We start from the raw sequence: 12,897 nt of genomic DNA, 5'->3' as shown, positions 1-12,897 counted from the left end.
AGAATCCTTGTGGGTGGCTCTCCTAACTTACCGGGTTTGATCTTCTCTTAATCTCTTCTTGATGTTCATGTTATCCATCATAGAGTTGATGAATTGTATGTTATGTTTGTGAGCATCTTGCTTCATTGTTGTAATCCTCTAGTTGTATCAAGAGAGAACACACTCTTGTATCCCATTATTGATATAGTGAAGCATTTCAAGTGGCTCTAAGGAGTCTCGTGGTTTTTTTCTCGATTTGAAGGATACTCCTCGTTAAATTCAGTGTCTTGCATATTGTATGCGTATTTGTCGTCTTTAGAGTTTATAATCTCATTTTAGACCACAAAGAGGGGTTGTTTTCGCATATGTAAGAGTTGTATTGTTATTAGGGGGTTATCCCCCACGTAGGAGGCCACACAAGCTTGGCAGAAAGCTGTGTGGGCAGTGTGCGGCCTTACAGACTCGGCAGAGAGTTGTACAGGCATTTTGAGCCCGCACAAAGGCCGCACATAAATAGTAGTTTTGCTACATTGTGTTGAACAGTGTTAGTGAACAGTAGCTTTGATGCAATGGTTTGTTAGTAAAAGGGTGTGCGGGCTAGTGTGTGACCACAAACATGAACAAGTAACTCTACTACATTGCTTTCTCTAAAAAAATTTCTATTGTTGAATTGATGGGAACCCCGATACTACCAACCATTAAATTTAAATCCAATAGTTTCAAATCATTCATTTTTAGTGAACAATGATTTGTAAGCAATGATGTCATACAAAGTGGGATGAATAATATTAAAAACAAAAAAATAATATACACAGTATTTTCATCTCAACCGTTCGATCGTGATTGCACTAATAATATAATACTATGTTCACTCCCCCACAAATGATCTAATGCCATATATATAGCACCCGCCATCTACAAATATTCATAGATTCAAAATCTAAGAAAGTTTGTATCAACTAATAGATTTCAATTCAACTATCGTGCACTGTTCTATGACTATATTATATATATATATATATATATAGACACTGAAACCAAATACTATGGTGTACCCTTAAAATTAAAAATTATCTATATACATATATATATATACGAGTATGTAAATGTATACATACACTAAAACCAAATTCTAATGGTGTACCCTTAAAATTCAATTTATTTGTAAATATACCCCTGAAAACAGAAAACAAAAAACAGCTTTCCAGAGAAAACAAACTCTCCAATTCCATTTCCACCGTTTTCTCCTGCCTGTTTTCTTTTACACCCTCCCGCTCACCCTCGTCCGTTTCCATCAGGGACGACGATGCTTTAAATATTCTCTCTCTCTCTCTCTCTCTCTCTTCATGGCTGCTGATCCCCAAACCCTAGCCCCCGCCGGCGATCACCCGCCGCCGGAGACCCAAACCCCCCTCCTCGATGCTGCAGATTCCCACCTCGACGTTGCCCTCCACCGCCTTGAGTGCTTCCTCGCCGTCCTTGGCTTTCACCATGCCTCATCCTCCCTTTCCTTCGTCCTCTCTTGCTTCGCCTTTCTTCTTCTTGGCATCGTCACCCCGACCCTCTGCATCTACTTCTCCCGCTGCTATGGTTCCCGTTGCGACGAGTACCAGATCGATCGCTTCGAGTTTTGGGTTTTGTTCTTCGAGGCGGTGCTTGCTGGGGTTTCCTTGGGTTGTGTTTCTCGGAATCTTTTCAAGTATGGGATGAGGAGGTTTCTTTTCGTGGATCAGCACCACGGCCATCTCGAGCGGTTCCAGACGCAGTATGTTCGGAGGATTCAGGTTCGGATATTGTTTGGATTTGAACGATTTATTGTTTTCTCTATCAATTTTCTTATTCTGATTTGTTGGATGTATGATCCGTGTAGCCGATGCAATTGGCTTCTTGATGTTTTGGAGAAAAAAAAAAGGACGATGAAATTCATTTCCGTTTGACTTCTTATTTGATTTTCTTGTCCAATTTGTTCAACTTACTCTTTAATCTTTATGTGTGAGTGTGTGTGTGTGTGTGTGTGTTGTTGTTGTTGTTGTTGTTGTTGTTTGTGATCTACTGATTTTTCAGTTCATTTGTCAATTAGAGTCGAAGTTGTGATGATATTTGAATTTAGAGTGGAGACTTGGATTTAACCAATCGCTTACTTCAATCAAGATTACTAGTTTAACTCACGGATGATTTTAGCAGAAAGACGCTCTTGTTAAAGTTTTGCCTCTTGAATGGGGGTCTTAATGATCCCATTTGTTATTTTTTTACTCAGTACCATGTGGTCAAAATTTCTATTAATAGGCACAACAGTTGAAAGTAATAGTGTTCATTTTTTTTTTATGTTGCCATGTGAGATAAGCTTGTGAGCAAGCAAAGGAGGTTTTCAAGCACCAAAGCTTTAGCTTAATGAAGGTTATGGGCATGTACTATGAGTTGTTATAACAATGCAACTTAACTTCTACAAAATTCTTGGCATGTAATTCAAGAACTGTATTCCATTAGATGGTTTCCCTTAAAATGAAGTTTTCATGTTTAAATTATGCAAATGACAAAATTTAATGCATTTTGGAAACAATGTATGTAGTCTTTTCTTGAGGAGATTCATGTGCTTACATGGACAATTTATTCACTCCATATAAGCCAAGCAATTAAGAGTGAGGTAGTTTCGAGCCTGTATAACAAATTATTTAATTTAGCAACTGAAAACAGAATGGGCAAGTTCTGCAGACCTATGAACGCATGGATGTGGAGAAGCAACAGGACTTTGTTACGAGCTTCTAATGAAATGAGTGATGCAGTGATTCAGCTGTCAATTAAAATGTACCATTAAGAATTTTAGCCTTATCAATTATTATTAGGTGGACAAACTCAAAGCAACATCTCTTCAAAGGCAATTTAATTGTGATGACATCATCTAAAGAATATGAGACTGACGTCATTTTTCCTATTATTAGACTGCTATTTAACATCTATTGTTCTCCTTATCTGCTAGTGAATTGGAAAATGTTGTACCTTGGGCTTTGGTAGAAAGAGCAGCATTCTATGATAGTTGTCTTTATCATGCGTCTTCCTTGGAAGTCTTTAAAATATGCTGGACATTAGACTATGAATAACACTGAATGACTTTCTTTCAGGTTTTTTCTAACGGACAAAGTATTCTATTTTTACCATGAAGTTCATTGCAATCAAAACCAATTTTTCTTACCTGTTCAGAAATCTTGAAATTTTTCTAAAATTCAAGAATACATTCATTATTGTCTTCTGCTTGTGCCTTAAATGATCCCTCATAGATTTATGCCTTACATATATCCAACGATTTTATGCTGGCCTATTTATGAAGAGCATATACCTTGTATTAGTTGTTTGAATAGTGAAATAGCTTTACTCTGGCTACCATTATTGTGATATAACTCCTTAGTCTTGGTGCACTAAGTTGCATTAGGGGATAAGATGAGCAAGGATCATTTGGTGAAAGAAGTTAATATCAACTTGTTAATTTTGTTTTTTCTTGCATAAAAATGAGCTTTGATTAGTGTTAGAGTAGAGAGGCTTCTAGCCCTACTATCTCTTACACTGGTCATCACAAATTGCATATGTGGTTTTTAAGCGTGCTGATACTTGGAAGTTGGTAAATAATATTATTATGATTAACAAGCCACAACATTATATGTTTAGTCCTATAGTATTGCTTATGCAAGTCCTTGCTTGAGTGCATCTCTTTTAAATACTGTAGTGATAATTTCATGCTGTACTTATCTTTGACAGGCGTTTTTCTGCTTGTTGCTTTGGTGGATACTCCCATGCTTCATTGCAAAGGCTACACGTGAAATCATTCGATTTGTATATGTTCATCATGGCTCAATATGGAAATCTGTTATTTTTACGTTAGCTTCAATTATATCATGGACTTATTTGACCACAATCTTTTTGTCTGCCTGCGTTTTGTTCAATTTGGTATGCAATTTACAAGTTATTCACTTCGATGACTATGTTAAACTTCTTGAAAGAGATACAGAAGCTTTGGTATATCTGGAGGAACATGTTCGCCTACGATACTATCTGTCCAAAATCAGCCATAGGTTCCGGATATATCTTCTATTGATATTCCTGTTTGTCACAGCAAGTCAGTTTGTGGCGCTTTTTCAAACCACAGGGTATAGCGAAATAGTCAATTTCATCAATGCCGGAGATTTAGCTGTAAGTATAGTGGAATTTCATTTTTCCTGACGTCATAGATGTTCATAATTTTATTACAAATTATGGGATTGGATAATTGTTTCAAACATCTATACAACTTGGCAGGTTTCTTCAGTTGTTCAGGTTGTTGGTATTGTCCTTTGCTTGCATGCAGCTGCTAAAATTTCTCACAGGGCTCAAGGTATTGCTTCAGTAGCTAGCAGATGGCATGCTTTAGTGACTTGTACTCCAAATGGTGATTCATCTTATCCAAGAGTCACAAGCAGCTCAGGAAATTTGGATGCTGTTTCACCAAATGCATTACTGAGAGAATTTTCAGAGAGTGATCTGGACTCATTAGACAATCTTCCAGTGCAAACAAATACTCATTTGGTTTCTTATATGTCCTCATACCACAAGAGGCAAGCCCTTGGTACGCAACTGTCAAGACTATTTGGTTTCTCAAATAAATTTTTGCTGGTTTGTGATGGTTACGTAATCAAAACAGTTAGTTCAACAAATGTGTTTCCCGTCATTCCTTGAATTCCTTAGGTTTGTGTATGCTAGGTATTCTGGGCATTTTCTGATTTCTATAAGCAGAAACTGCATGACTAGATGGAAATTTAGGTAACGTTGGTTTTCTTGCATGCTTCTAATTACCTAGTTAGTTAATTACTCGCTTTTGCAACAGTCCCCACAATTATAGCATCTAACACTGAAAATAACATAGTTTTTTCTTCTTTTTTTCCAAATCTTATCATGAACATTAACTTCTTGCTGTTACAAGTATTCATGTTGTTCTGGCTTCCAATCCCATTTCAGGTAGCTGGTGATGTTAGATATCAAATCCAACAACTGGGTATCCTCATGTTCATATGTATGTAAACTCCATAATTGCAGTTCTTATGGTTGCTTGACTACATTGTCATGGGGTCATGACAGGGATCTAGATAGAACACAATATTCCTACTAGTGTACCTACCTACTTCTTGCTATATTGACCGCAAATGATCAATGTCAAGCAAAAGGTGCTGTGTTCAGAAAAATGGAGGTTTAGAGACATCAGTGGAACATACAGATCGCAGTTGAAAACTGACTTGAAAGAAGTTTGTTATTGTTGCATGTATAGATTCTCACTTTCACTGTTGTAGTAAACTAGCTAAGCTTCATTTTATAGTCCTTTAGACATGATTATTTTTCAACAAAATGAGCCAACAGAAACAGTGATAATTGGAGTGGAAGAACTAGGACAGTATAGACATGGTTGGGTCATACAGGTCGGAGTTAAGTATTTCCCGAAACATGCAATTGTTGGCCTTAAATAGCTTTGTGGTGAAAGGATATGGCCTTACGCATATCAAGGTTGAAAAAGTGGATTAGCTAGGTGAAAGCATATGGTTCTATGACTAGCTCGGTCAGGTGTCCTTGAGGTTCTTATGCTGTGACCTTCCTTCTTGTTTCATCTGTAACTTTTTCTCTTGTAGAAAACAAAAGAAACTTGTTTCTCTAAAGATATTATTCTGAAGCCATGAAAAACACACACACAATTCTAGCTCTATAAAGTTTGTGGTCTGCTAGAAAGTTTTTTGGAGAATGACTACCGTTCCTATTGATTATGGTACAGATTTGCTTGACCTGCACTGTAGTTGCTACTTGAAATACTTGAAATTGAAATACCTTTGCCATGTTGATCATGTCAACATGTCTGGCCGCATTTAACAAGTAGAATTAGCATCAGCCATGTACAGTGTTAGGTGAAATTTATTTTACCTTTAAACATTGAATTGAGCTACACTTTGTTTTATTCTTTGTTGTATTTACTTTTACTTCCAACTCATCCTTTTTGCATATTTACCTTCTTGTGTCAACATCTTTTTTTAATCTCCACAGGTTCACTAAGATTTTTGTTTCCTTGCTAGCCTTTTATCATGAGTAGAACACTGCAATAGCCCTAGATTTTATATTTATTTGTATTACCATTGCAGTTATGTATTTGCAAAGTAATCCTGGTGGCATTACTATTTTTGGATGGACCGTTGATCGTGCACTATTAAATACCATCTTCTTCATCGAGCTAACCTTGGTGTTATTTGTTCTTGGCAAATCAATTGTCTTTTCTTCTTAGTGAGACCATGCTTGAAAGAGCTTTGTGTTTTGACCTCAAGCCCGACGATTAGGCTCACCTGCAACCTCGTTTTATCAGACATAAACCGGCCAATCAATCAGGTGGGCGATTATGGTCTTGGGCTTCGTATTCTAATTACATTTTGACTGTTAATATTGATGAGTGTTATTAGTATACTTTTTCTGGGTCAAAAAGTCACCCAGCACTGGAAGAACATAGCTTTTATTGTCTACGGTAAAAGCAATTTTTGTTCTACTCCATGACTTTTACTCTTAATGCGGGATGATACATATGTAAATTAATGAAATGGGTCATGCGTACTTTTTCTTTTTCAATTGTTGAGAATTCTTATTTTGAATTTAGTTTTTCATGAAAGCATTTAACAAATTTGCAAGGTTGCAGAGAATTGCCTGGGTAATTTTTTTGGCAAGATATCAAATTATGGGTTTCTTTTCCTCTAATTTGAATCAATATTATTACTCAATTTTAATTTTATTTTATCCAGTGATTATTCAAAATTTCAGTTTTTTTTATTATGTAGATACTAGAAAGTCTATATCAAGACATATATGATATATTATTTACCCAATTAATAATTTCATCTCATTTCCTCCCGTGATCATCTTGTGAAATAAAATTAACGCTGAATAATTATTTGTATGCAAATTTAGATTTAACCTTAAAAATGAAAAAAAAAATTATCATACCTAGTGTCTTGTTGAAAATTTTACCCGAATAACCCCTCCAACTTGCTCTTTTCATGATGTCTAGCTATCATCATACAAATGCCAAAAACTGAAAACTTTAAATAAACTGATTATTGGTCCCATAATAGTGGTTAGTATAACCACAAAAAGAGTTAATTTTATAATAATTTTTCCAAAAAGTAACACTTCCGTCTTTTCCGAGCTGTTAAAAACTCAAGGGAGTTTGAGGTACCCTGAATATTATTAATGCGAGATAAATTTTTAGTTTGTTGGAATCTCAACACTTTGAAACGCTTGTAATAAAATTTTGCTGTTTGGCTCGTTTGAGTTAAAGACAACTACAAAAAATAACCAAAACTTGAAACCTAAATGTTCTTCGCTGAAAAAGTCCACCAAGCTTTGAAGCCCTAAATAGAAAAAAGATAACGGGAAATCTAATGGAATGTCAAATAAAAGATCGCCAAAGCAAGCAAATTTAAGCACCTGCTCATACATTTGTTAATTTCATAAGAGGACACCGGAAAATTTTATTTATTTGTTTATTTATTTTTCTGACATCAGGCTTGTTCAACCAGGCAAATCAAAACAGGCATCACTTAAAGAGAATCCTGAAAGTGAGCACTGAGCAGCTGTCCAAAATCAAGAAAACCAGCACCCCCAACAGCCAGAGACATCAAACAAGATCAAGAGGAAACACTGCAAACTATTATTCACATAATTGTCAAAGACAAATATGGCTTTAAACTATGCATTGAGGGTTAGAGAACTAATCATTTATCTGCTTACAAAAACTGAATCAATGCATTCAACACTCACCAGATAGCATCTCTGGAAAAAGATTGGTCGATGTGGTAAAGAGGTGGATCACGTTAAGATGTACAACCAACCACCTTAGACTTCTACCAAGCTGAAAATTTTAACTAGTATGCGCTGCTTGACTTGCTAGATGAGAATACAGAAAGCATAGCTACAAAACAAAGTTATTAGAACTTCATAGAGCATGAACAAATGTATAGTATTCAAGAACATGAAAAGTGCATATAATTTATGAACAAAACCTCAAACAGATCCAGCCTGCACATAGGTTGTTGGCCTGCACAACTCATGAAAGCTGAGGATCAAATGCTGCCATTTTGAACTTTTTACAATTGCAAAGAGTATACTTGAATTCAAGTAAGACATGAAAGGCTTGATAATGAGATTTTCTTCAACATTAATATGTGAAAAGTCCACTGAATGCATAGCAAAGGTTCAACCATAATCATACAAAACCACCGTTCTCAGATGTCCCATAAGAAGAAAACATACAAATGCCGCTTTCGAAAGGTAGGGTGCCTAGAATATTATGCCAATGACAACCATAATCTTAGTCACATGTACAGGTTCAGTTGGAAAGACAGCAAGAGATTAAAAAGAATAATCATTGACAACATGCCACATCAGTCTTCCGAAAATGAAATACAAATCTGATAATAAAGCCTCTTCACAATACAAAACAAGTTAAATGTTTTAGCAACAAATTTCGAGCATAAGCCTTACGAAAAAATCTCTTCTTCAACAATGCATGAGGTGTCTCCTGCCTTCAAACTGAAAACAAAAACTGAGAGCAGATTCCATTTCCGTGCTTTGATACTTGCCAAATGTAACCATATTGCTTTCCACCTGTTAAGCCAGAATAGCACCAAAGGCAAGCAAACTACATCTAAAAAGCTTGATTGAATTTATCTTTCAGCACATTATCACATAACATTTGAAGTGTAGGCGTCATCCCTAGAAATTACTCTCGTAAATCTCATTTCTCAGTCAGAGATGAATGTTTCACGTCTATGACCGCTTTTATGTTAATAATGTAAATAACTAATCATTATGGCAAATAAGGAAGTCAATCCATGTATTATTCCTTTCCTATGCTTGAGAGCTATATGAATATATTATTGATAAAAAGAAAAGCGTTGCTAAGAATATACTTGAGCTATGATAAATGCCTTCAGAAAGATCCAATAATTGTGGTTTCTTTGATAGATATCATTACTTTTGCCCAGGTACTTCTTATCAACCTCATTGAACAATACCTTAACAAATAAATATCAAAGGCAATGTTATTTCATTTGCAAATATGAACCAAAGCAAAACTAGACTGTGGAAACAATAGAGTGTGTTTAACCATCATTAAAAAGCATAGCACATAGGAATTAAAATGACATGACAGAGGAAGTTATGCACAAGAATGTTGCTCGCAAGGCATAGCACAAACAAAGATGCGAAGACCAGGACAAGCCTCAAATGAAGCTATATTAAACCCAACGTAAACCAAAATCAATATTCACTCAGTTATGACAACCCAAAACACAAGTAAAAATAACTGAATGTAGTCAGAAACATCCAAAAAAATGTTCTTAAATTCCTGCGACTAAGATAACATGCAGTACCGATTGCTAACCAAACACACACATTTTTTTAAAAAAGCCAGAGTCTATACAGGTCAGTCTTGCAGGCTTGAAACTCGATTCCAGTATAAATAACTAAATACCAAAACATGAACAAGAATTACATAACCATCTCTAATCCAGTAATATGTGAATAAGCAGTTTCATTTACATAAATGATTGATCAATCATGGGTTAATTTCCAGTTTACAGAATATGTCTCAAGCAGGAATTGAAATTTTACCTTTGTATCATAAGTTTTCTACAAATGATTTGCATGAATCTGGCACAATCTGTTGTGAGAGAGCATACAGAAACTATGATATGATCCAATCAGCTAATAATACACACACTAACTTATTTCTATAATTCTTCACCTTTGCAAAGCACCAACAGTTGTTCTATCTGGATATGGATAAAAATTTCTACAGATTAAAAATTTTTAAAACTTCTCATCTCTGATAATTCATTTTAATTTAGTTTTGCCATATATACATTTTACAACGTAGCTAAGTTAGACCTGTACATTATTATACCATTTCTGTCTGTATAGTGATCAAGTCAAGGGAACTTTTGTGCATACCTTGTACCCAAGAGAAAATAAGCATCTCAAAATGACTCTTTTCTTTGCTCTGGACGGTGTGCGATGGCGATGGGGTGGGGAATGGGAGTAGGGAGGTTGGGTGGGAGGGTGAGGTGCACGGTTTCTGATCCTATTTCACATTTTAAAAGCTAGTGTTTCTTCACATCACAATTTTTGATTGTGATAAGATGAATTTTATAAAACATATATATTAGGAAGCCAATCACACCATACATTAGTAAACCATATGATACATTATAAATGAATAATTTAAATCAAAATTAATTTTGGCAATCTCAAAGAGGATATGACATGATTGGCCTCCTCTTAATATTTTTTAATTTTTGTCCCAGATCCCCATGAGAAAAGCTGTTTAAAATTCTGTTCTTCTCCTTTAATTTTTCCCTATCTTTATATTTCTTCTGAAGCTACCTAATATATAATTATCATTTAAAAACGCTATATATCTTCTATTATCTTATTCTTTATCTTTCTGAAAAAACTTTATAATCCCACTGGATTTTTGTCTGAATTTCATTCTGATTTTGGTAATTCAATTTTTCTAAAAATAATTTGCTACATTTATAAGGTAAGAAATGTGGGCAATGCTTCCTTGAAGAGATTAGAAAGTACGTTATTTTTCTTTAGCATGATTGGTACTTGGATACTGTCATAAATTGACCCTTAGTCAACTTGAAGGATTAAAGCCCTTCAACTGCATAAGTGCCTTAAAAATGGTACTACCAACTTTTCCCATTACATATGTAATAAAATGTGTATGTACAAAGCTAACGTGCTTGATAGTTTTTGTCCCGGTGACATAATTCTCAACTTTGTGACTAAGTTTTACTTGAAATAAGGTACTAGTGGCATTCCTTTTTACCTGGTTGCCGGTGAGAATGTCATTCCCAATTATGGGCTAGGAAGTACATGTCATACAAGAGAGGGATCATTGATTTAGACATTATGTCAAATTTGTTTGGGCTCAGATTGCTATGAAATTTAAAGTTGGAACCAATTAAACATCGATATACAGTATTAGATGATAACTTGAGGCACCAATTAAAGGGGTTAATGCGTTTATATTTTAAGACACAACCCCAACTTATGCAAGAATATTTACATGAAGTCAGAATCAATTAAACATTAATTGGTATTGGGTGATAACTTATGCTACCAACTAAAAGGAATTTATGCATTTCATATTTTAAGACAACAAACCCAGCTTATGCAAGAATGCATTGATCGAACTAATCACAGTGACACAACTGCATAGTGATTTATTTATATTCCCTAGACCCAATTCATATTCCTAAGAAACGCAAGAATATTGTCCATCTTATTGTGTACCAAGGAAAATCTATGTTTCTCCAGGGTGATGTCAAAGATATGTTGTTCGCATCAATATCCTTTAAAAATGTGATCCTAGAACTTGAACCTATGCTATCTCTTTATTATTTTGCAGTCTAATTATTAAATTTATCTTTCTAAATCTGTTCTTCATTTTATAAATCTCATCAGGTAAACAGGATTCTAGGAGTGTCATTTCTCTAAAAACATGATTTAGTGGGTGTTTTTAATACTAAAATCACTAGTCAAGGCACTTGATTGAAATGATGCATAGTCCATGTTATGGGAGCTAAGATTTCTAACCATCAATTCCCACCAATTTCCATAACTTATGTCAGATATTCCATGTAAAATCACAAATTCAAAAAGCATGAAGAAAAGATAACTACTCCAGGGAAAATATTATTGCTTTGTCTTCACAGAGCTTTCAGTTCACACTGGCATAGTTATATAATAACAAAACTCACACATTATGAACAAAGTATGAAGCACAATTGAGAAGGCATTTTAACATTCAAATAAGATGAAAGAAAACTGTGTGGGTACTAATATATGGGGTCCTAGATCAAATATATCTTAATGTACCATTATGGATTTGCACAGGCCAAGTCATAAATCACTAAACCTTGAAAGTAGTAGTTCATATGGAAGAAGAGAACAATAAGTAGCAAGAACGAGAGTATTCACACAAAAAGAGGATAGAATGGTGAGTGAGTACTAACCACAGAAGAAGTCTCCACAGCAAAAAGCTAAGAATGGCCATTCAAGGGCAATCCTTCAAAAAGAAGGAATAACAAGGTACATTATGTTGAATTAGATCAATCATGCTTCAAAATTTGCAGAAGTCACAAACTAAACTGCAGGTAAGCAAAATGGCATAAGCTCCCCTGGCTCTTAAATGGGCTTCACAAAGAAAAAACAGTGCATCTTAGAATAATAATGATAAGGATGGTGCACTATTGGTAGTTCACTCAAAAAATTTCCAAAGGGCAACCCCTGAAGGTTCATTTTCATCCAATTAAATAAATGTAAGCATAGACATGACCTTCAGTAAATGATCTTTGTAAAATACAGATAACTGTAAACAGTTTCTCAATTAAAGGAGAAGATCAGGGAGATAGTTACATCCATTGTGTATTTAATTGGAAAATTTTTGAAAAACCTTTTATACTATTTCCAGGTTCTAAAAGTGATTTTAAAATCTCAAATGTTCTTTATCAAATACAAATGAAACCACATCAACTAGACCTACTGATGTTTTTGGTATTGGGAACATAATTTCCCATAACCCAAAAATTGAGGTGGAAAGTTAGCTTTTTGGCAGATTCAAGTAACAAGTAGTATGGATGTGCTAATAGAGTTGGTGCATTGCAACTCATCAGCATATCCATACAAAATCCATTGTTGTGAACAATTAAGAGCATCAATCATTGCAATACCTTTCTGTAAGAGTGCTACCCTCAACACCTCCACCAATGAAAGCAAATAACGCCTTCCGCTTGACACCACTCGTCTCTTGCAAACACAATATGAAAATCAAAAGGAAATGCACTAGTAGCAGAGATA

The 12,897-nt window shown here is 35.0% G+C and overlaps 1 protein-coding gene across 3 annotated transcripts; it reads left to right on the top strand.

Moving 5' to 3' along the window:
- The first annotated feature begins 1,196 nt into the window (after window positions 1-1,196).
- Window positions 1,197-6,441, top strand: LOC120276364. Of its 3 annotated transcripts, XM_039283091.1 has the most exons (5): window positions 1,197-1,763; window positions 3,730-4,161; window positions 4,267-4,573; window positions 4,963-5,017; window positions 6,126-6,245. In XM_039283091.1, exons 1-4 carry the CDS (start codon window positions 1,326-1,328, stop codon window positions 4,971-4,973), a joined length of 1,188 nt encoding a protein of 395 aa, XP_039139025.1. In that variant the 5' UTR covers window positions 1,197-1,325; the 3' UTR covers window positions 4,974-5,017; window positions 6,126-6,245. The 3 variants fall into 3 exon arrangements, with proteins under 3 accessions (XP_039139025.1, XP_039139023.1, XP_039139024.1); XM_039283089.1 differs by lacking the exons at window positions 4,963-5,017; window positions 6,126-6,245 and adding an exon at window positions 6,266-6,441; XM_039283090.1 differs by lacking the exon at window positions 4,963-5,017 and having other exon boundaries at window positions 1,198-1,763; window positions 6,126-6,381.
- Window positions 6,442-12,897: the final 6,456 nt, after the last annotated feature.

Source organism: Dioscorea cayenensis, chromosome 14 (assembly GCF_009730915.1).
Source record: "Dioscorea cayenensis subsp. rotundata cultivar TDr96_F1 chromosome 14, TDr96_F1_v2_PseudoChromosome.rev07_lg8_w22 25.fasta, whole genome shotgun sequence".
In the NCBI taxonomy this organism is placed as follows: domain Eukaryota; kingdom Viridiplantae; phylum Streptophyta; class Magnoliopsida; order Dioscoreales; family Dioscoreaceae; genus Dioscorea; species Dioscorea cayenensis.
Note: the sequence above shows the minus strand (reverse complement) of the source record. Positions and strands in the feature narration are given on the sequence as shown.

Bases quoted from the DNA above. Each gene is read 5' to 3' on its own strand.
- LOC120276364 (XM_039283089.1), top strand. From the start codon at position 1,326: ATGGCTGCTGATCCCCAAACCCTAGCCCCCGCCGGCGATCACCCGCCG. The intron at 1,764-3,729 runs GTTCGGATATTG...TATCTTTGACAG, and splicing joins AGTATGTTCGGAGGATTCAG to GCGTTTTTCTGCTTGTTGCT. The intron at 4,162-4,266 runs GTAAGTATAGTG...ACAACTTGGCAG, and splicing joins TCAATGCCGGAGATTTAGCT to GTTTCTTCAGTTGTTCAGGT.